Source organism: Blennius ocellaris, assembly GCF_963422515.1.
Source record: "Blennius ocellaris genome assembly, chromosome: 13".
In the NCBI taxonomy this organism is placed as follows: domain Eukaryota; kingdom Metazoa; phylum Chordata; class Actinopteri; order Blenniiformes; family Blenniidae; genus Blennius; species Blennius ocellaris.
This window is the reverse complement of record NC_137662.1, coordinates 5,424,679-5,448,188: the sequence shown is the minus strand read 5'-3', so window position 1 is coordinate 5,448,188 and position 23,510 is coordinate 5,424,679. Positions and strand designations below refer to the sequence as shown.

The window sequence follows — 23,510 nt, the reverse complement described above, 5'->3', positions numbered from 1 at the left end:
CCTATAATGTCAAGTGTGTGATGACTAGTATATATAGTTTCCTACTTTTCCTCCTTTTTTTGAAGCCAAAGTGAAGCCAAATGCTCGTGGACTCCTACTCTCACACACTCCCTCGCCCTCATGAATAGATATGTTTTTGAAGGCTGATATATGTTTTATTAACAGTTTTCCTTGACGCATGCAAATCTCATTTTGACAGATCATGCAAAGCGTCGGACAACATTATTAAATGAATACGAGATATGAGAATAGAAAAGAGTGGCTTTATGACAAAACTGTAGTTTTGGTGAAAATACCCAAAACATGTAAAATATTCAAAACCTATCTTTTTTTTTCTTTTCTTGTTTAAAATCAAAATTTGAAATACTATGGTTCATCTATGATGAAGGTTGCAGTCTCCTGGTCCAGGCCTCCATCGTCATTATTCCCCAGAGCATTTTTACACATGTGGTCACGTGTAAAGCTTTATGCAGACTCAGGTCTGTTGTATCACATCCCTGCTTCATACACACACCAGATCACACACAATCAGTGAAGCTCGAAACGCGTCCCTTCACTTTAAAACTCTCTGACACGGATAACCTCTGCCACCTAGAGGATGTCTTTAGAAATCACGCTTAAAAAAAACAACAACAGCAACCTTGAAATCCTTAACATTGTTCAATCCAACGCTAATCCCATTTCTTTTATCAGAAATCAATCAATAATTGTTTGTTTTTTTTACATCATACTGTTTAATGACGAACAAAAACTTAGAATTCCTTCAGAGAATATTTTTTTTGAATTTATTGTGACTTTAAGTGCATTTATTTGTAAAGCACCACCCCACCACTGGTCTGAAAGTTAAAGTCACCACTTTTCGCTGCTCTTATCTCTGATCGTCACATGTTGGGCAGGAATGCTGCTCATGTGCCCTAAACTCTGGTGTTTGTGTCTAATATTTGTTTACTGGTTTTCAAGCCATTATGACCTTTAAAGACGGTGGCAATTTTCAGATTCAGGCTCAGGTGTGGGAACCGGGACTGCACTTCTTGTGTGGCTTATTTTCAGGAGAGATTATTATTTAAGCTCTAATGCCAGAAGACAGGTGCCAAGATTTAAACTCAGTTTACAATCTGCTACAGGACATGAAACAGGGGCATGTTGTATGTGCATTTTCTCAGAAAACTGAACAAATTTCAGTGTAAAATTGTGAAAGACATTATTTTTCTTGAGGACAAAGGGGTTAATGGCGTGTGGGGAAGGTGAAAGTTAAGGAGATTGAAGCACTTTCTCTGAGCGGCTGACTTTAAATACTCACTGTTGAAGCTTCTTGATGTCGCCTACCTTTATTCTGTTGGATTCTTCCAGCATGACTGCTGCTTGCATGCCTTTATGAACTGTGCACAGTAGCTACGAGCCTTTCCAGACATGATGCTGAAAATTAAATCTTGTATACCTTTAAAGATACAGAAGGAATGTATATTTATTGAATATCCTTGTTAATGCACAATGCTGGAACATATGGTTACTCACTTTTTACTCTTAATAAAAAATATGTATCTCAGCTACTCGTTTCTGCATGTGAACTCATTGTCTTTCATGGCCGCAATAGATGCAGCAATAGAAATACATTTTTAACAATAACAGTAAAACTGACCACACAATTGCACCAAAACATTTTTATTGGAACAATACAATCTCTCTCTACAGCCAAATTGAGTTGTGTCCTTGACAGAAATGATGAAACTTGGTAGTATTGTTCCCATATCCATTAAAGGAACCCGCAGTGGAGGTAGATGGCCGAGCAGCAAAAGGCCACATAAAGAAATGAACACTACTACTATGGACAGAGACTTTAGTTGACTTGAGTTTTGCTCAGTAAGACATATTATTTGATTAAAGAGTAGTTTTTAAACACACTTTTTTTACGAGCAATTGTTTGTGTTGTCTGTGTCAAATTTCCTTTTCTGGTCTTTGTCTGGAAATCATGATTACATTTTTCTCAATTTCAGGTTCAATAAATTGATAAATTAAAAACAATTTTTTCATTTACCCTCTTTTTTCCTCTATGACACTCTAATTCTGAAAAATTATGCTAATTTCAGATGTAATAAAGCCAATAATAACTGTGAATAGATTACATTTAATTCAGATTTTTCCAGTGACACCCCGAGGGCTGGTCAAGTAGAACTAAAGGGCCTTGTGATCTGCAGTTGTGATCTACAGTATGTCCTTGTTTTGATTCATGTCATGTCATGCTGTCTTGTTGCTCCATCTGCTAATCTGACTAATTCAGTTTCTATTAACCTTTGCATGTATAACTTTCCAAATAAACAGCCCAGACCAACTCCCATACCTTCAGACTTAATCCTTTGTACTTTACTTCACAGGGGCAGTAGGACAGATTATCTATAGATGGATCACTGCCTCAGCAAATTAAAATCCAAGTTTCTACAAGAACACACTGTGTGAACATTGATTGGAATTAACATGTACATATTATTAATTGGTTAACTTTAAGGTTAAAATATCACCACTAATTCTTCAAAATCCAATAGGAAATTTCATTTCTGGACACAGAAAACAAACAAAACAAATTGTGCTTAGTCTTACCTCGGGACCTGAAAACACAAACATATTGAATGCTTGATCTAAATTCAGTAATTACAGTTAGAATAAAGTTTGACCAGCTGCAAAAGTGTAAGTGAATCAAGTCACTTTAAATTGACTGAGGAGTAACACTGTGTGGTTGTTTGTCCCTCTGTCTTTGCCCTGTGACAGACAGACTTGTGAATTTCCTCTTTCCCCCTGGTTGGAGATTAAAAAGCCACAAGGCTGATCCTCTGCTTGGAGATCATCCTGTACAGTTCAAGAGTATGTGTGAATTAAAAAAAAAAAAAAAATCAAAACCTTTTCAGAAAATACAAATCCAATTCCTATTTAAGATGCAAACTGTGATTTTTTTGCTCAGTTTGTCAGTGTTAAACGAACTTTAATGTATTAAAATGGCACATTGTGGGGGTCTAATCACACTGATTTTAAAATCTTAATGTCTTAAAATATATGTTAATCCCACATTTGGGTTGACATATACAAATAGTCAATAACTGTGTTTTGCTTATTGAGAATTTACAGGGTTAATCTCATTGATTGAGATTCAGAACTATATTACATTTAAAAAATAAAATTACTTTGGTCCTCTACAGCACCCATATGCAAAGTTAGTGAACGCGCCTGGGGGCCAGTCAGCAGTTACGCAGAACTCGACATAACACCGGCACCTGAACCCGCTACGAAGGAGTAGCGGGATGACGTAAGGGTTACCTTAGCAACCGATTAGGCGTCACCACCGTCGACTCTCAGTTTCATGACTGCGCATTTCTCCCCGGAGCGTCCATCCCGTCCGACCAGGAGAGGAATCGCGACCCCCCCGCGGGTCTCATGGGGACGCGTTGCGATGGAGGACGGTAGAGCAGATGTCTCTCCCCTCCTGTCCGCGTCGTAGCAGCGGAGCGGGAACGACACGCGGACCCGAAGGCGAACATCGCTCGTGTTTGTGCGAGCGAGCGGAGCGCGAGCGGCCAACATGGCTGAGGATGACAGCGAGTGGGTGGTGGAGAGCATCGTGGGCTATCTGGGGAGTCCCGAGTGGGTCATCCCGGTCACGGACTTTATGGAGAACAAATGCACAGGTAAGAGAAAAAAAACCCAAAACAAAACAATGGGTCCAGTTTCAGCCCGGACGTATGGAGTGTGTGAAGGAGTGCACCGTTAGCTCCTCGGCTAAGCTAAAGCTGCTAAACACTGCATGTTGTTGTTTTTGTTGTTGAGGTAAGTTGTTGTGTTATACAATCCATCAGTCTCACGAACTCTTTACTGTTATCCTTACACTGCACATTGTTGTTCACTATTTTAAAATTCGCGTTGTTTTTAAACATTCACACCCATTAAAATGTGTTTGTATTTGTTAGAACTGGTGGAAATGTACCTTCATCGCAGATTAATTGTAAATTGCAAAGGGCCTTATGATATTTGTCACATCAAAAAAGTTTAATTTCCATTTCATGTATGGTTATAATGCTTCATTTTCACGCAGTCTTTGATGATGAAGATGAAAATAAGTTGTCCTACACAGAAATCCATCAGCAGTACAAGAACTTGGTGAGTAACAGACTTTTGTCGCAGTGATACATGCTAACTGAAAACGGCACATGTTCCCAAAATGCAATCTATCTATCCATCTATCCGTCTATCCATCTGTCTATCTATGTTGCTCACTGGTCCCATTTGCCTGCTGTGATCCGTTGGGGTTTTTTGCAGGTAGAGAAGCTGTTGGAGCATTACATGCAGGAGGTTGGCATCAACGAGCAGCAGTTTCTGGATGCATGCACGTCTCCTTTTGCCAAGTCCAAAACTCTTCAGGTACTTTAAGCTCTGCCTCTCTTCGCACACCACTGTCAGCCTGCCAGCGCCTCCGAATGGATAATCGGGACCTTCGTACATAACCCCATTCATTCTACGGCTTATCCCGTCAGCGTTTAACGTGACCGGTTTCTGTCTCCTCCAATATGAATTGACTGGACGCAGATCTGTGCTGCGACTCTGCCACCTGGCCTCACACTGGTGTAGCATTCACAAGGGTCTGCTTTGACTCTGGGCCAGGCTTTTCTGAGTATAGTTTGCACGCTCTGCCCGACCCGTGCATGCTTTGTGCAAATACATAAGTGGTTAACATAAAGGTCAAAATGGAGAAAAGGCATCACGTAAATGAAATGTTCACAGTATTTTTAATTGTTACCAATCGAGTAGCAAACATCACTTAGCATGATCTCTTAGTGCTCTGTGTAAATATAATATATATATATAAAAAAAAAAAACATGTGATCCCATTAGCGGTCATGCTTGAGGTTAACTTATCACACAACTGACCACATTTGTAAACTCATGCATCTCTTTATTGTCTCTTTCAAACTAACAACAGTAAACTTTAGCGTTCATCTTTAAAGATATGAAACACTGCACTTCATCATCAGCATTGTATCTGTTGATCAGTCTGTTTTCAAGATACATTGTACTGGAGGACATTAGTTGCTTTAGGGACACTAAAGTCAATTCAGAAAACTAGAAGTGGTGAAATCTGTGTCATGTTGGTCTGTCCACTTTGCAAGGTATCGGTTTAGATTAAATGAGTTATTTCTCTGTTGGTCCCACAGTGGGAGAGATTCCAGATGTTGCAGCAGCTTTGAGGGAGGGTGAGGTGTGGAACAACATATGTTCACACAGCTTCCAAAGTGCTGAAGTATAGAAATACACTTTCAGGGGGGATTTCTCATATACATTGAGTGGCCTATGGAGGGTTGAGAAGTAGTTTTGCAGCCATACTGGAGTCTGTTCAGTAATTGTAAAGCAGAATGTAACTGAAGTTGTGCACCGTCGGTGATAAGAGACACTCACGATGAGACCAGGTGAATCATGAGGGAGATAAAGCGAGAAGCTCAGCAGAGTGACTGAGAGGCTCGTAACCCAGTTTCTCTCCGCTAAGCGGACCGTCCGTTTATTAAAGGTTGGTCTGAAAGCCTTGCTTGGCATTAGCCTAGATAAAGAACTGGACACAGGAGGCTAATGTCAAAGATTAAGTGTAAGTCGCACTGTGTTGGTAGACTTGAAATAATATCTGCTGGGGCTTGAGTTGAGTGATGACCATGCAGGAAATACATCCTGTTCTGCTCCATGAAGGCCAGCGGATGGCTCATGAGATGAAGTGTGAAAAGATTAAGATTTTAAATTGATTTGCTGGCCAATCAATGCACATTTCTACTTCAGAGTCGGCGATCTCTCATACTGTTTCATCATACATTTCTTCGTTTCAGGCCCTTACTTTATAAAGGATCCCTCGTCATTATCTGCATAATCATCGCAAGTGTTTTCCTTTATTTTTCTTGTTCAGCCGGTGTTCCAGCCAGTTCTCGCTACAGATGATTTCCAGATGTTTCGCTCACTGATGGTCCAGAAGAACATGGAGCTTCAGCTTCAGGCCCTCAGGGTCATCAAGGAAAGAAACGGTAAGCCAGACCAACACACGTACGCCATCCTTCCTGTACAAACCAGCCTCAACCGCGTGACGGGAGCTGCAAGCAAAAAGGGTCTGCGCTAAGCTGCTGAGGTGTGACCCGGGGACAAGACTCCCTTTGGGGACGTCAGCAGTGGAAAAACAATTGTGCTTCTCTGCAGTTTCCTCTCGATCACTTACCTCACTGTCATTAACACTTGTGACGCTCTGTGACCGGCTGGGATCAAAGGGACTGCTGAGCGCACGACACCAGCCCACACAGTGTCCACAATCACTCCTCAATACACAACCACCACCAGCGTGACTGGTGGAAAGTCACGAAACGACCAAAACAATTTAGAAAAGGCTCATTGAAAAAAGTAGGTTGAGAGAATTTATTGGTTTAAAAAAAAAGAAGTGATTTGTGTGTGTGTGTGTGTGTAGGAGCTCTGCCAGATTGTCTCACTGACGGTGCCGACGTGATGACGGAGCTGCAGCAGCAAGAGATGAAAATCCTACAAGAGGTTCTCAAGTAAGTCACTTCTATCTTTCGACCTTGCTTTTCCCACAACACACGTTCATAAATAGACGGCGCTCCCTTTAAAGGCCCTTGGCTCCCGCAGACCGTGTCATTTCGTCAATCTTCCGATGTTTGTGAGCTGCCAGTCTGCGCGACCTGGAGTTCCCATTCGTTTGATCGCACGTCTCGCTTCACTGAATCTGAGGGGACGAGCCGCCGCAGCGTGCTTCAGTACACAACCACAACACTGCTATCCTGATCGCTTTTTCTACTTTATGTTGTGTAAAAATATTAACGGTAGGTTTCAGTTGGGATGTTACAGCTTTAACATCTTAAGATGTTGATAGAATAAAATGGCTTGTATTACCCCCCCCCCCCCCCCCCCTCATTATTTCAATAATGAAATCATATACATTAAATAGAAAAACCTATTTCAGAATCCATCAATTCAACAATGCAGCAAACATGATGGAAGCAAGACGATTTTAACCCAAAAGCTCAAAGGCTTTGTGACCTTTTGCACATTTCGGACTGTACAAAGTAGAGAATGGCGATGCTGATGTCGTGATTCTTTCTGTTGGAAGCGTACCGTCTATCTATGAACCGTTTAACCTGGCGACAGTGACTCCAGGCTTTTTTTTTTCTATGTATCCATCACCTTTATGCGCTCAGGCTTGCCGAAGCTCCTATCCCCCGCTCTCTAATGGGATTTTGCTATTGACGGCCCGGCCATGTAGAACACACCATGCTAATGAGACCGCGGCTAAGCTCCTTAGGGTCCAGCTAATTCAGGTTGGACGGATTGACACTCAAGAAGCAATCGAAAAAAATAGCATTTTGATCCCCCTTTGTATTAAAGGTGCTCTGTGAGGGAGTAGAAAGAGTCGCCCACTTCTGCTCCCTCGCCGATCACCGCTGGTTTTACTCAATCACACATTGAGCGAGGGGGAAAAAAAAAACAAAAAATCAAATCAGTCGAGCCGAACAATGTTTCCCCCCCTTTGTTTTGTGACTTTTATCCTTGATCCAATGCTTTCTTGATGCAGGATTCTGCACCACATAGCATGAGGAAGTCACGAGTCTGCAGTTGCATTGTATTGCGTTTGTCTGGTGTCTTTTAAAACTGCAACACGTTCACCATGATCAGTTATTCGCGTGTCATTCCAGACACGGACTTAAGTTAAGTCCAGTGATGTTTGCTGTCTGTGTTAAATTGATCACATTTAACGTCTGCTGAACACCTCAATACACGTCTAAATGCACTGATTTACAATCCGTTTTCATCGCCTTCTGTCAAGTTTTAGTCACGTCTCCGTGGATTTTGTTGTTAAATGCTGTGTGCATGTCCTCACCGAGGTGAAGTATATTATAGAAATCAAATTAAAGGATCTGCGGCGGATTGTGTCCCAGTGACGGTGATACCTTTCGGGGAGCCGAGGGCAGATTGTGTGAATCACATGGGAATCGCTGGTCCTGTTCGAGTTTCTACTAATTTATCGGTGCTGTCTACCGACAGCTGAATGGACACGAGAACCCGCTTACCTGTAGATTATCAGGCTCTTATCTCACCTGAACTATTCAATACACTGCCTTGTCTCTCACTCCCACACTAATGTGAGCTGTTTTTTTTCTCCCCATATATATATATTTCTCCTCTTTGCAGACAGTCCAAAGAGGAGTACGACAAGGAAGTGTCCAGGAGGCTGCTGTTTGAGGAGGAAGTTGGTTCCACTTCCAGCAGCTGCTCTGATAAGCCAATGATGATGGAAGGTGGTGAATCCCAGAATGCCACGTCTGCTCCGAGCCAACTCCGCAACTCTGCCAAGGTGAGGCGTCACGAGCTGTAAGAGCTGCCCGCATGCCCGACCCGGCAAGCTTGTAAGCGCTGGCTTGAGTTACGCTTTTGCAGTCACGAAGGAATTGTGGCATTGCTGCTTTAAACTGCTCATTAGAATATCTGCATTTAAATGTGGCAACATATACAACACTATACTGTCGTGTTTTATAATGTAGTAACACGATAAGAAATGCATTGCTTGACATCTTCTTTTTTAGCGTTGGTTTTTCGAATTAGTGTGATTTTAGCTTGTTTTACTCTTTCGAACTGCTTTTATACTCCAATAAAAGGACACATTTGCTACATTTAAAGTTACAATTTACTGATTTTTCCTCCACAGGGTTGAAAATGCAGTACTTCAAAGAGAGACCTATAAAGGGTTAAAGGCACAATTTGCCAGATTGTATTGCTTTAAGCATGAATGAGTACCTGAAAGTCTTCTTTGTGTATTCAACCTGAAGATCAAAATATGTGTAATCCCACTTTCTACCACAAGAGGGTGTAGTGGGTCAAACTAACGCGCTGCACCTTTAAAGGCCCCTGTATGACCTGACATCTTGTCAAATGTGATGTTTATTCCATGCGAAGGCCAAAGCGGAGGGGAAAAGTGGTGCCAGTTGCACCAACGGTCACCACGCCCCACTCGTGAACGGAAACACTCCTGCAGAAGTTAAACTGGTAACTAAACTGTAGAGATAGTATCATTTCGCCGAAGTGTCAGACCGCAGGATGCATCGAAAGCGCTGAATCTACAGTAGCGAACACCGAGGCAAAATTTTAAACGGAGGAAATGTTATTATTTTTGTGTTGCGTGTCATTTTAAACCAGTGTATCAATGCATCCTGATGACTCGTAGGGCCTTGTCAGTTACTTAGCCCAGACTGCAGCTTTGTAGTTCTGAAGCCTCACTTGTTTATTTGCTCAAACAGTTGCGGTGTCCTCTGTATTTCACTCATCACCGATGAGGCATTGTCTTTGAATGTTGTGAAACCCGTATGCACTTGTGGGTCCTTTCCTCCAGGTCAGCCCGGAGAGTAAACCGACGAACAAGACGGCTGCGACCGGAGCTGGAGACGAGAGAAGTGCAGCTAAGAAATCCACAGCAGGTAACCGAGAGGTGGAGGAAGCAGTCAAGTCATTTCATTTTACCACTCAGTCGCCTTCAGATACGCAAACGAAGCCTGGCCAAGTATTAAAGGATACAGAGGTCCTATTAAAGGGCAAATTAGACGTCACAAGACGTTTGTATCACACTGACGAACAGCTCATCGACACAAAGTCCAATAAAATACATTAAACCCTTCAGCAGATTACGAATGATGCATTTAAGCTTGAGATCTCTGCCTTTTCATTACGGTTGTTCTAATTTAGTTTTTCGATCATGTCTCTAAAGCTATAGACATCTATACTTATATACATGTGTCTATTTTGCTTGAAAATATACTACATAAGTAGTCTCATATACTATTATTTAATTTGTGTAACCACCAATAATGTAATAAACCCCATAATGTATTAACCTGCCGAGTTCTAATTTTTCAAAATGTAATACCTGCAGCCGCAATACTGATAATATATAATTAGGGCTGTATTTCATGGAATTGAAGGCTTTAACAAAAATCTAAAATATGTTTGTGGATGGCACAGTTGTCATATTAATTAATTGAGGATACATTTTATGTTGCACCGTCTTCCACCATCTTTAAAAAAAAAAGGTTTACTGCTTAATGACATTATTGGCAAGTCATTACGTTATTGGTTGTCACAGACGGCTCTTGACACCCGGGTTCAAATCCTGGCTGCATTAGCAAAGCCTTTCCTATAGATTAAAGAAAGATATTTGGAATGACGCAAACTTTGCTTTAGACTGCAGCAGCAACGGCGTAGAGTCCAGAGTCCTCCCAGCGGTGAGAGCTCCAGTAAAGCCCGGCGAGCCGTCTCTCAGCGGCGTCCGGAGTCCGACGCCTGCTGAGTCGTGGCTGGAGGAGGCGCACAGGGAGGCCGGCTTCTCGGAGCCCTACACTGTAAGTCTGTGTGCAGCGGAACGCGTTTGTGTTTGGGATCACACCCTCTGCCAACGGTATGAATCCTGACCTTTGCCCCCTCGTCCTCCTCTTCCCCCTCGTCCTCCTCTTCCCCCTCTTCCTCCTCGTCCTCCTCGTCCCCCCGCAGGAGCTGTCAGCGTCCCAGCAGGAGCAGCTCCAGCAGAGGGCGACGTACCTCCGCCAGCAGCGCGACAAGCTGCACGCTCTGAGGAAAGAGCAGCAGAAAGCCAAGCAGACGGCCAAACTGGAGGCGGCCCCCAGCAGCCCCACGCCGGCCCCCGCCAGCACCCCGGTAAGCCGCCAGTGAGAAATGATCACGTAAACGAACCTCAATTGAAATATACGACACCGCCAATCACTTCAGTACGTGACCTCCGAAGGGTTAACGTGGCACTCTGCACTGTCCCTTCACATTTTCGATCGCAGCAGTTGTCCGGCGACATTTTCGATATCGGACGCCGGCTCAAAATGTTTAAAGTGTCTCTGTGATCACGAAGCAAACTTTCATCTTTCCTTCTCCACTTTGCACAGCCTCAGTCTTTCAGGAGTACTGATCGTATTGATATCACACTCTGTGTTCCACCATCATACTCATGTTCGTCTGTTTCTTCTCGAAATCAAAATTTCATTTAACCCACTCCTGTTTTTTTGTTGTTGTTTTTTTTCCTTTCTGTTTCTTCCCCCTCGCTGGTTTTCTGGTTGCATGCGTGTCAGGAGGCAGTGGGGCAGTTACAGAGGAACGGGGTGTGTTCCCCCTCACCTCCTCCTGCTCCTCCTGCTCAGCACTCTGCTCACCCTCCCAAACAGAAGGTGATCAGCTGCGTCCCATAGCGTAGCGCTCCCCCTGTTGGTCACGGTCTGCCTCAAAACGGAAGTGCAAAAGCGTTGATGAAGTGAACTTGTTCAGGGCTTGATTGCACCACTTTGGAAATCCTGATTATTTCCCCTTTGCATGGTGCCACATTTGTATGGGGACATGCGTTTTGTGGGAGGAGCATCCGTTGAAAAACGACGCCCAATTTTCTCTGCTAATGCTAAACCGCTTTTCTTGAACTCTCTTCTGAGAGTGGAGAGGATGGTTACAGTTCTCCACATTGAGCATCCTGAAACTGCTCATACGTCTTGTTTTCTGTAGATTTAAATCATCAGATCCACCAAACATCAGTAGAGAAGATCAGTTTGGCTTCACAGAGATTTGTGCAATTTGTAGCCAATGTTAGTTACATGTGTGGCACCAAAACCGGTTCAAACTGTTTATTGCCGTGACTTAGTTTTATGGTACTTGTGTCTTTTGGCGCAGCGGCACATGTGTTCAGTCGTGTTTCTCGCTGCTTTTGCTCCATCTGTGGCCCCGGCGTGTGATTATTAACCTGCTCCGCTGTGTTTACTCAGGAAATATCAGCTGAGGAGAGGAAGAGGCTTCAGAAGAGAAAACACCTGGCGGACAAACTGAAAGAGGAAGTCATCAAGAAATAACTTCCTCCTCCAACTTGCAATATTCACACCGGCTTCCTTCGTTCTTTCTCCCCACGAAACACAGGATCTTCCTTCTCCTGCCGTCTGTTCCATTGATGTCTACAGAGCTAAGCTGTGCTGCTACATACACACACACACTCACACACACACGCTTTAAGCTTTTCCCCCTAAGTCTTCATGCTGTCCAAAATCACAATTTTTTTTTTTTTTTAAACCAAGAAATTCCCTGTACATGCTTTATTTATAAGCCTTTTAGAGTTCATTAGATCAGAATATAACTTCAGGGCCCTGGAAAATTCCCAAATTAGGAGTAACGCAAGTTGTGTAACTAGTGGAGCAGAGAGAATATGATTGTTCCTCCTGTTTTTAGTCACTGTTATGCAAAGATATTTTTAAATATGGAAAATGTGATTTTTATTTTTTTTGGGGGGGGGGTTGCATTATGCAGGTTTCACAATTAAAAGTGAGATATCCTTTTCTTTAACTGTTTATACTTTGCAGACAGGAAATAGAAGATGGCAGTTATGCAACACGACACCTGTCAGCGGGAATACTGAAATCCCGACTTTTGTTGACTTTCTACCAGTTCAGCTGGAGTCGGTTGTGTAGTGAGGGGTGATTTTGGACGCAGTGGGACTGTTTTTTTTTCTCCGCCCTCAGTAGTAATGGTGGATCGCGGCTGATCCGAGGGAGTCACAAGTGTTAATGACAGTGGGAGGGGCTCCCCCCCCCCCCCCCCACTAGTGGTGCACGGATCAGCAGCAGCTCGAGGAAAAACACAGCAGAAGACGTGACGATGAACGTCAGCTGTTCACATAAAGGGGCCAAGGAGACGGTTCGTTGCAGTATTTATCTTCACCGCGGCAATCATGATGCACCAGTTTCTATGTAATATTATCGTGTATGCTGTTTAATCAATCGTTTTATAGAAACCAGCAGGACTCCACATCAAATTTGTAGAAGCGAGAGGGGTTTTGCTCTTGAGATGGTTGCTTTTTTCCCCAAATCACAAATGACAGTATCGCAAATACTTTGTATCCCGTGTCGTGAAATTGTCCAAAGTCGTATTGTCGAGTGACCTTGTCGGACCCAAGCGTGTGTGCACTCAACAAGCTTCTGTTTTTGTTTTGTTAAACAATAGCTACTTTAATGTACACAGTAATATGAAGCGTTACTTTGTTACAAATGTGAATGAGTATAGAATAACTTTTGAATCTGAACTTCTGTCATGGTGCAGGACACATGATGGAAATGTCCATTTTCAGAAAACTAAATATTTACGACTAATAGTACAGTCTCCAGATAAAACCAATTTTACAGACTTTCCGGTGCAAAAATACAGTGAAATGTTCCAAAACATTCTCCTACAGCTGTTGCATTATGCATTTTTGGTTTATAAACTCACCCTGACAGCACCAGTTTGAGAAGCTTTAGTAGCTCGCCGATATCTCAGCTGTTGCCTACTACTCTTAGAATCCTCGCTCTTTTATTTTTCACAATTTTCTTTGTTGGGCCTGATCGGGGCCACTTCAGGCCCTCACGTCTGACACCCCTGCTCGAGAAGTTTTGCTGCGGTAGCTCCTCAAATCAAAGTTCACAAATTCAATTCCAGGGTCACATTTAATTTCAAAACTTATCAAATAAATTCATACAAATGTTAGAGTGGATAGTGGTAGTAAATGCACTTAGTACAAATTCATCGGGGGAGGGAGGAAGGGGACCAATGAGAGGAAAAGACAATCCGCCACTCATGTTATTCAACTCCTGGAAAGCACGCTGGGCTTCCCCCCCCACCCCCCCTTTCTCCTCATCCACCGCCCGGTGTGCTTGTGTTGAGATCAGGAGAGGAGATGCACTGAAATGTGGAACCGGGAGATGAACCTTCGAATTGTTGGGAAATGTCGCAGAGCGGACGAGGTGGCTTTCCATGTCTGATGCAACTTCAGACTGATTGAGAGTCGGAGTGCGCTCAGTACGAGAAAGCACGCCAACACTTCTCAGGTTCACCACGAGTTTAAAGTACGGGCTGCCGAGCGCATCAAGAGGCCACTGAATTAATTGAAAGCAACTTGGGTACAAAAGTCCAGACATCCTTCCAATTTTGGCTGCAAAAATGACTTTACTACATTTTTAATTTTTTTTTCTTTTTTTCTCAAAACCAGCATTTGTGACATTTCTGCATTCTTTACACAGAAATAAATGAATTTGACTGAAAGGGCGAACAGTGACCCCACCTTTTTGTGCAACAACAACAACAAAAAAAAACTACACAGGCAGGTTGGTATCTCTTCACTTAAAAAAAAAAAAAAAATCATATCAGGGAAAATGATTAAAAAGAAAAACAAACATCTGTACAGTACTTTTTAACAAAGTCATGAAATACAGGACTCCTGGCTAACGCAGTCCTGCGTGTGACGACGTGTGGTTTGTGTGTGCCTGGACTAAACGGACGCCATGGCTTTTTGAAGGTTTTGAGTCCTGCTCCTCTGGATCGAAGCGTCGTCCCCCGTCTCGTCTCGGTTTTTACCCCGAGGTCCTTCGGTCCGACGGGTCGTTCTGTGGCAGGCCGGTGTGCGCGCGCGGCTTCGGCCAGTCAAGCTTTCTATGACAACTATGACGGCTAGTCCCGCTAGCCTGACTGGCCTGCTGAACTGTTTGTACACTGGCTGGTTTGTGTTCGGGGCGTCCTCCGGAGCTCTTGGGGAAGAAGGTAAGAGTTCAGATGGGGAACAGGTGAGAACAGCTTCCTCGCTACTGCTGCAACAGCGAAAAGAAAAAGAAAAGAACCAAGTGGGAGCTGCCCCGGTACTGTGACTTTCCCCACAGCCTCTGTGGGATGAGAATGGGGAGATCTTCAGATGGTAAACAAGGAGGAGAACTCAAAAGGCGAGAGAAGATGGATTGATCTTTCCAGAAAGAGAACGTCTCGCTCGCCTTCCGCCGAGGGAGGAAAGGGGAGATCAGGAGAGACGGAGGGAAGTGGGAGCTCATCTTGTCCCGTCTCCTCCGTGAGACTGTCGGGCGGCGCCGGCAGGCCAAGGACCAGAGGAGAGGGCTGATGGGACGGACTCATCGTCCGTCCGCGGCTGAACAGAGGACACGTCGTCCTTTAAGAGCTGAGGCGAGGTCGCTTCCTGGGAGACTGTGCCTCCTCTTCGTCTTCCTCTTCTTCGTCCTCGTCATCGGGGTAGTCCACTAAGCCCACGAGGGCAGTCTGGGAGAACACAAAACCACGTCCGTTATAAATCCAATCACACCAATGGAAAAGAATTATGTGTTCATGTGAGTCACACTCACCTCCGTCACAATATTTGCATGAAAACGAAATGAAATTTTGAAATAAATGCAATGTGGGATTTCTGTCGTGTTGAACTATTAAATCACACTCAAAGCAATTATGGAATAAAACTAATTGAAATCTATGATGGCGGCTACGAGCGATTTCAAAGGGTGTCAGAAATTCAGCTTCCACCTAAATGTACCAGCCAATTGAAAGGCAGCACAATATGACCACAAGCACAATCCAATTGTGTGATTATGTAAATAAACGTGCTTTCTGCAGGGCCGCAGTGAATCGGGTTTCCTGTGTCGCACAGTTGTAGCAGTCATGGTAGAAGGTGCACAACGTGACGCGGCGTCGCGGGTCTCGTGATGCAGACTTCCGTTGAGTTCCACATCTTGGCGACGCGTCACGAAGTCGAGTAATAAACGTACAAGACTGTTGGAAGTCGTACAGACGTTATGCGCCTTTATGGAAACACTCAACGGGTGATTTACTGATGGATCAAAGACAACGAAGCCTTTGTTTCACAATCACAGTGTGCAAGTTCTACACACATCCCCCCTCAACGGCGTCAAAAGGTTCTCATGCTCCCACCTCGGTGGTTACCTTGACTACAGGCGTGGCGGGCAGAGCGACTGTTTTGACGGAGGAAGCTGGGCTGTTGTTTGGAGTGACGGTGGGAGAGGCGGCGGGGATGGCGGCAGCTTTCCCGTTGTTGTTGGCACCGTTCGCTCCGTTGGCGGCTCCTGCGGGAAAGAGGCCGAGCGTGAAGACGGCATCACCGACGCCAACGACCGCACTGCCGGTTCAGGCTTACCTTTTTTGGCTTCCATGTACTTCTCGTAGCTGTCGGGGAAATCGTCCTCCATCCTCTTCTCCACCGCCTCGCCGTCGTCTTCGTCGTCGTCGTCGTTGAACCACAGCTCTTCGTCCTCGTCCAACGACCGCGCGTCCCTGCGATATCTACAGGAAGAGAAACGTAACAATGCGGCTCATGTTCCCACTGTACATTTGTTTACCATCACATATACATTGTGGCTTCATTTGTGGAGATTTTTTATATACATGTACAATAAAGAAAACCAGTGAATTGTAGTGAAATACAGTCGAGTGCCAGAGAACAGGTCAAATCGATTTAACTGCAGAAGAAATATAGTACAGTGTGCGTACCCTCTGTCTCGCTACAGGAAGTCAAAATCAGTCACATGTGTCAATACATATGCTCAATAATAATCATTTTCATAAAGTCCTGCAGGCAGGCAACTCAGCAGGGTTCTGTCTAAACACCACAAAGAGGAAAATACGGCATGCAAAGTAAATATTGTCAAATTTACCCACAAGAGTAAGCTTGTCTTCTCCACGAGTATAAAACATCAGTCACTCGACCAGCTTGGAATTTGAGCGTGTTGGTGGGAGTGTGTGCACTGACCTGTTGAGTCTCTGACTCTGTCGGTCTTTCTCCTGCTCGTACCGCCCCTTCAGACCCTTGAACGTCTGGACGTACTCGATTGGTTCGAGAGCCTTGTAGAAGTTGTCCACAATGTGAGCAATGAGAGATTTGATGTCCTCCTGAAAATAATAAGAAAAGTCAGAACATTTGTACAAACAAATGTGCGCACATACACACACACACACACACACACACTGTACACGCTCGGTACGTTCACCCACCACTTTAATGAACTCAAAGAGCTCGATGATGGCTGAGTTAAGGAGGTTGTATCTGGTGCCGTTGTCCAGCAGGGCATTAATGACGGGCTCAAATAGGTTCCCTTTGATGATGTAGCGGTTGTAGTATTCATCTTTCAGACCGATGATTCGGCGCATGAAACGTAGGGCACCTGGGGGCAAAACGCCAAAATACTTTAGATATCTGTAAATGGCGTGCTCCATTTACTTCCAAACTGTAAAGACGGGACTTACAAAGGGCAAGGAAGGTGTGCTTGGAGTTCATGAGCACCAGCACTCTCCTGAGCAGGTCCTTGTTCATGATGTAGGTCTTGATGTGATATGTGTGGTGCTCCACGCAGAAGGTCAGGAGCTCCAGGATCAGGGCCAGAAGCTGAGCGGTTTGGAAGTTGTCTACGCAGACGGCAACAAAAACACTGCGCGTCAGTATAGAGCAGATACACAACATCCCACAAACCAGTGCGGATGCAAAGAGGAACACTAAACCAGAACGCCGAGCGAATAAGAAGTGAATTCTCGTCCGGCGAGTGGCTGTTGTGTTCTCACCTGGACAGACTGGGTTGATCTTGGCGGAGCCCTCCTGCAGATCTGAATGACGAGAAAGAAAACAAAAGTGAAGGGTTTGTCGCCATATAGGCTGAAATACTGCGGTGTGACTTCTCCGGCGTACCTTTTGAGTTCTTGTCGTGTGCAGTGTTGGCCAGCAGGGGGGCAGTCAGGACATGCATGCAGTACTTGTAGAAGAAACTCAGAAACTCTGTCTTCTCCGTTTTCTGGAAGAACACACCCTACATGAGGATATTATGTATTGGGCAAAATGGAAATACGACCTCCAGCAGATGCATTATAATGACAACAGGCTATGAAAGGCTATGAAAAAACTATCTTCCGATCAAGAGTAACAGTAAGTTAGTAAGATATAACATTCCATACCATTTTAGATTTAATTATCTATAACTATATTGTTTGTGCGCAGCCAAGATGGACTCGCTCATCAGACTTTAACACATCAACACACTAAAGCCGCTTTAAATGTGTTGAGACAAGTCTGGAATAAGATTTCATAATTAAGTTAAAACCACAAAATGACTCCACTTTAGTGATCCGGCACAGATAATGAAGGAGAACGAGCCAAAAGGCTTAAGTGTGACAGAAGAACTGTGTACAAACTCTCAGCTCGAGCAGCAGGTAGAAAGACAAAGACAATCTGTTCTGTAAGAGCGTGCTTCGAGAAGCGTCACTGCTGACGATTCTTTAAAAAAATAATCTCTTATTGAAAAACGGCATAAACTCATATGGCTTGTCTTACATTGGTGGACGCCAGCATGTTCTCCGGGTCGATGAGTGTCCTGAGAAGACCCATCAGCTGGACAGCCCCTCCTAACTCCGGGTCGGAGTCGCAGATCATCTGCTTTATCACCACATTGATCAGCAACACATCCTGAAACACAGAAGACGCAATCAACGCCATGCACTTTAAATACGCCGAGGGGCAGAAGTCAAGGTGGCTGCTCGACAAGCGAAAGGTGTAACACGACACGACGTTTGGCTGCTTACGTCGTCCGTCTGCTGTGGTTCCTGCATGACAAACTCCCGGACCATGGAGGGGCTGAATTCCACCAGGTAGGAGAAGATGTCGGTCGCTGCAGCCCTCACCTGCAGGTCATCCATGCCCTGAACCAGAGGAACACAAAGATGCCGTAACGACTTGTCCAACCGCTGCGTCAACAAGAGAGGATCACAGCCGCAGGACGAGCAGAACGTACCATGACGATTTCGAGAGCCGGTAAAATGCCGAGATTGGCCAGGGTTTTGAAAAAAGCGTCCCTGTTTTGAGGCTGCAGCGTTTGTGAAAAAGCACAGAATTCTTTGACAAAGTTCACCTGAGAAGAGGACGAGAGAAAGAAAGGAACAATAAGAGGGTTGTTGAGCATTAAAACCTTTAAAGACTCGTTCCGTTTTTCTTTGTGTCAATATCTGCCTGGGAGTCCCTTTCGCTTACCAGCTCTCTTCGTTTACTGTCCTCCGTGGCATCGTCTGTGAGCTGTGCAAAGACCTCCGTGAGGAACTTCTCGTCCTCCTGCAGCACAGCAACAACCAGGTTAAGGAACAAAAGATAACAGAGAAATGAAAAAGGAAACTATAGAAATTAACTAAATGAGGAAGAGGAAACTTAAGAGGCTGCTGGGACTCGAGTTTTGCTGCAACGGGAACCAGAGTGGGAAAAAAAAAAGTCAAAACTTCTTCAAACAGGATGATAAAAATGTAAGATACAAAAGTGTCGAGTACAAACTCTCATGATTTACCTTCAGACTAAAAAAATGACCAGTATTTCAATAAACAAACTAAGCTATCCAAATAAGTCTTTTTTTTTTTAATATGAAAGTCAAACATGTATTCTATTTGAATTAACTTCACACAGAAACAACCACCATTATTGAGAATGATCATAAACGGTGTTGGAAGACTGAACTGCATAACGATCTTTTTATGCAAACATTTAAATTTCTGAAACCAACACGTTGAGCCACATCTCGAGTGCGGATTTGAGAAAAATGTTTATTATAATGAATAATCTTTAATCTCGCAACAGTCTGACGGTAGTTGGCGTGTTCGATCCTTCTTACCTGTAACATACTGACAATCTCCACCTTGTTGAAAAAGATGAACGAGGTGAGCGTGGACAGAAAGTTTTCTTCAAAGACCGACGGCGTGGGCAGGATGATGTCTTGGATGTACTGGACTCGGTACGTCTGGTGGATTTTCTGCCGCAGCTCAGAGTCCGTGATGGGAATCACCTCCTTAAACTTGGCCGTCTTGGTCAGAAACTCTCTGTGCCGTTTGGGCTGAACCAGAGCCGGGTCGTACTCCAGGCAGCCGACCACATCCATGATGCAGTCGTCAGAGAACATGACCTCGAACAGGGCCGCTTTATTAAGGAACAAGACTCCCCGGACAATCTCATAGAGGTGATGGAGGCCTTCCCTGTTGTCCAGGTCTTCACATACTCTGAACAGACCCAGTAGTTTCTTGATGTAGCCCTCACTCATCAGAGCCAGGGCCAGTTTTTCCCTCCGGATGGGCGACGACAGGACCGAGGTGACCAGGTCTGCGATTTCCTCCAGTCGACTCAGTTCACAAGGAGGGAGCTCCACCAGGTGGCTCGTCTCTGGGATCTCCTCGAAGCGCTCCTCCTCAGACTCGTCGATGGGGTCCTGGGTGATGTCCAGAGCAGGGTCCTTTCCTTGAACCTGAATCAAATGGGCAAAAAAAAAAAAGAAGGAGAGGAACACCAGGGATCAGTCTTTATCTACAAGGTACCGTCTACATAATTAACCACCTTCAAAACATGTCATTACCTGACAGATCTTCTCCCAGATCTCATCACATCCCGCCTTCTCCTGGAAACTAAGGGCAAGGTCATAGTTATCTGCCTCCGACCATACAATCAGTGTGTCCTGAAAGAGAGGAATAGAAAACAAACCTCACTCAAAAGGTAAGAGACAATTTCATCTTCACGACTCGCGAACATTCAAACACCAAGGTCAGATATTCAGAATATACTTCGAAAGTAGAGAATGAGACAGAACATGTTCATGGACCTTATGCAAAACATTTCTTTTGAATGAATAACAACAGAAACCCATAATGCAACAGTTTAAAGTTCAACACTACCACTTTACTGCTGCAATATGCGCAACAACAGTATTATCATATAACTTTAAATAAAACCCAGAGCTGGCAATGTTTTGTTTTTTTTAAACTTTCTGCACTCAATCATCACAATGATTATAAAAATTATGAAAGCTTTAGTACATAAATGTCCAACGTGGCTAGAAATGTGTATCTGATTAGTCTCATGGTCAGACATTCCTATATTTTTCACCACAATGGATTCACTTGCACATATAGGTGATGACAACATGTTAGTGTGAAAAATAGACCTACATATCATCATCTCCCATAGATCTGGTTTCAAGTGAAACAGTGGACAAGGAACTTTCCAGGAGAATTGGACTTGGATGATTTGACATATACGACCAAGGGCAAAAAAAATGATTTTCTTTTTTTTACTTTGGGAACCATACATGGACATCATTGCAGATGAGAACTGTACACATAAGTTATGATTATGGCCATCTGTGACACATTAGTCTCGATTTTTTTCTTACTCGAACATGAACTTGTTGCTTTTTACCGAGTGACCTGGTCGAGAGGGCATAATAGGTGGAGCAGGTGAATGTATGCATATTTGCACGTTTGGAAAGGCCTCCTTGCATTGCAGGCCTCCCCACAACAGTTCCAACCACACCGAGTGGGTGGGCGTGGAGGGAGGGGCGGACACACACACACACACACACACACACACACACACACACACACACACACACACACACACACACACACGATGTGCTGCTGATATTGCTTTTTTTCCCCCTGCCATCATTTGTTCAACTGTCAAAATCATGTACTTGTCGCTCCGTTGTTATGTATCGGTCATGTTGGTGCTGTTCATTCAGGTTGATTTAATCTAACATCAGCTGGAAAGTGTTTGGATCTGTGTGAGAAATGTGAATAGTAAATATAGCATTTACAAGAGTCTTGTCTACGGTCTGTTCTGACACCGGAAGGCTTTCAATCACACAATATTGTTTGCCGAACCGGGAAAAAAAAAGGTATTATGAATCTGCCATTTATGATTGTTATGGAAAGGGTAAAAAGAAAGACAATAAACATATTGCGAAAAAACAAGTAAGACTGACATGAAGATAAAGTTGGAGATTGACTCAAATTACTCTAAAGTAGATGGTTCATTGGCAAGTTTTGAAAAAGAATGAATAAGAAAGAACCAATTATTACCCAGCCTGACTGTACAAGCACGTACACTTATACATATTAACAGAATAACTTGGTTTCCAAATCCTTAAAGAGATATGCATTGAAACAACTTTGATTATAGAAACAGAATGTAGCTTCTGATCAATACATACCTGTTGTTTCTGATATGCTGTATTTGGGCTTATCTTCGATTCCAGCAATAAAGATCCTGAAAGAAACAAATACAGCAATTCAGATATGACCAAATACTTTTCTTTTCCATATGGATACTCAAACAATTACAACAAAAAGTGGAGTCTGAACACGAGAAACTGTTCAATGTGATTTGATCTCTCCCAGATGAACATCGGAGATAATTCTGAAGGTTTAATGGTGCTGATCCAGAAGTTTGTAGCTTTGTGAGCAGACTCTGACGGGCCCCGTGCTCCTGACATCACGTCGTCCGTTATAATGAGCCTGCTAACACCTGCTAACCCACAGACTGCTGGTTTTAGACGTGAGACGAGTCAAATTATAATTTCTCCTACAGTCTGGATCTGTTAGCCCATTGCTACTAGATTATGAGCAGGAGTACAAAACTATACCGGACGAGCAAGTAGTAAACTGAAGGTTAGATAAGTGTTAGCATGCTAATGTTAGCCCACGTAGCGCGAGGCAGAACTCACCATCCGACTCGGCCCGGACGAGTAACGAGATTCCCTTTAGCCGTTCAACAAATGTCGACGAGACGTGTCCGGTACCCCGATCGTCCCACTGCCGGTCTTCATTCAGCGTGTACACTTTCACCCGCCGCCGAGTGTCCGACATGGCGAACGGAGTGGGAGCTAGCAGGCTAGCGGGCTGCTAACAGGCTCTCACCGTTTACTGTTTTTCTCGACCTGTTAACTTTGTTTTCTCCCGCATGTTACAAACCATGCGCGTCCGAGGCGAGTTCTAAAACGTATCGGCAGCTACTTTGAGAACATGCTCCGCTCGGAGGCGTGAATGGATTACACAGAAGGGCCGAAGAGTTAAAAGTGTAAAAACAACTCCTGAACGGCCTCCGAGCTAGCGTCCACACGCCGCCATCTTGTAATCCGATCTTGTGTTCTTTTTCTTCTTCGACGTCAATCAAGCGCAAAGTGCCGCGGGGGCTCCGCCTCCCGGCCAGAATCACCCAATCAGCGCAGCACCTGGAGCTCACTGCGCCACCTATTGGCCAGAAGGGTAATAGCAGCCACCTGCAAGTCGTGGAAAGACAGGTGAGTTTTTCGTCTTACTTCATTTCTCTGAAATGTATTGTTTTAAGGAAACACGGTCTCTTCAACAAGAATCGACATTGACTTAACTTGTAAATGGTGTTATTACAGCAACTTTCACACCAGAGACAAATAATAATAAATTACACATACCACTGCCCTCTAAGTTGAACTCTTTCACCAATAAACTGGTGGAAAAATCATACAGAAATCATTTATAGCTGCACATTTTTCCTTTAGTTTGTTTCTGCGGGGAAGTGCCAGTTAATTCTGTAAATGCTCACGATTTACACATTTCTTTAAAAACCTGATGTGTTTGATACCCCTGATTTAGATGGGTTTTTTCGGTTTTGGTTGAAAACACTCAGAAATACTTATGTAAAATGAATGAATAAATTGCACAATGTTTTGTTTTTTCAGATGAAGCTTCATGGATACAAAATGAATATGAAAATATATTTAGGCTGGCTGTGTGTTGACACGGGCCAAAATCAAGGAGTAACTACAAAATACTAGAAAATAGGGGATTGTTTTTGTCTTCTTGTGTTAATG

The 23,510-nt window shown here is 43.9% G+C and overlaps 2 protein-coding genes across 4 annotated transcripts; one reads left to right on the top strand and one right to left on the bottom strand.

Annotated features, from left to right (window-relative positions):
- The first annotated feature begins 3,346 nt into the window (after window positions 1–3,346).
- On the top strand, window positions 3,347–12,372 carry cfap36 (cilia and flagella associated protein 36). 2 transcript variants are annotated; one of them, XM_080507699.1, is made up of 11 exons: window positions 3,347–3,674; window positions 4,079–4,143; window positions 4,303–4,404; window positions 5,930–6,044; window positions 6,476–6,563; window positions 8,215–8,377; window positions 8,977–9,066; window positions 9,410–9,494; window positions 10,255–10,412; window positions 10,561–10,725; window positions 11,826–12,372. In XM_080507699.1, exons 1-11 carry the CDS (start codon window positions 3,569–3,571, stop codon window positions 11,907–11,909), a joined length of 1,221 nt encoding a protein of 406 aa, XP_080363825.1. In that variant the 5' UTR covers window positions 3,347–3,568; the 3' UTR covers window positions 11,910–12,372. The 2 variants fall into 2 exon arrangements, with proteins under 2 accessions (XP_080363825.1, XP_080363826.1); XM_080507700.1 differs by lacking the exon at window positions 8,977–9,066.
- Window positions 12,373–12,511: 139 nt separating this feature from the next.
- ppp4r3b (protein phosphatase 4, regulatory subunit 3B) lies at window positions 12,512–22,790 on the bottom strand. 2 transcript variants are annotated; one of them, XM_080507697.1, is made up of 16 exons: window positions 22,386–22,790; window positions 21,873–21,928; window positions 20,241–20,339; window positions 19,509–20,132; window positions 18,884–18,961; window positions 18,648–18,764; window positions 18,439–18,555; window positions 18,191–18,322; window positions 17,552–17,669; window positions 17,428–17,469; window positions 17,116–17,274; window positions 16,864–17,033; window positions 16,622–16,761; window positions 16,010–16,155; window positions 15,799–15,938; window positions 12,512–15,123 (listed from the first exon to the last, which is right to left on the bottom strand). In XM_080507697.1, exons 1-16 carry the CDS (start codon window positions 22,525–22,527, stop codon window positions 15,019–15,021), a joined length of 2,385 nt encoding a protein of 794 aa, XP_080363823.1. In that variant the 5' UTR covers window positions 22,528–22,790; the 3' UTR covers window positions 12,512–15,018. The 2 variants fall into 2 exon arrangements, with proteins under 2 accessions (XP_080363823.1, XP_080363824.1); XM_080507698.1 differs by having other exon boundaries at window positions 17,552–17,654.
- Window positions 22,791–23,510: the final 720 nt, after the last annotated feature.

Excerpts from the sequence above, each read along its gene's own strand:
- cfap36 (XM_080507699.1), top strand. The coding sequence starts at position 3,569 with ATGGCTGAGGATGACAGCGAGTGGGTGGTGGAGAGCATCGTGGGCTAT. Across the intron at positions 6,045-6,475 it reads GGTCATCAAGGAAAGAAACG|GAGCTCTGCCAGATTGTCTC; the intron begins GTAAGCCAGACC and ends GTGTGTGTGTAG. Across the intron at positions 9,067-9,409 it reads CTCCTGCAGAAGTTAAACTG|GTCAGCCCGGAGAGTAAACC; the intron begins GTAACTAAACTG and ends CCTTTCCTCCAG.
- ppp4r3b (XM_080507697.1), bottom strand. The coding sequence starts at position 22,527 with ATGTCGGACACTCGGCGGCGGGTGAAAGTGTACACGCTGAATGAAGAC. Across the intron at positions 20,340-21,872 it reads CAGCATATCAGAAACAACAG|GACACACTGATTGTATGGTC; the intron begins GTATGTATTGAT and ends CCTCTCTTTCAG. Across the intron at positions 16,156-16,621 it reads CAGAGTCAGAGACTCAACAG|ATATCGCAGGGACGCGCGGT; the intron begins GTCAGTGCACAC and ends CTCTTCCTGTAG.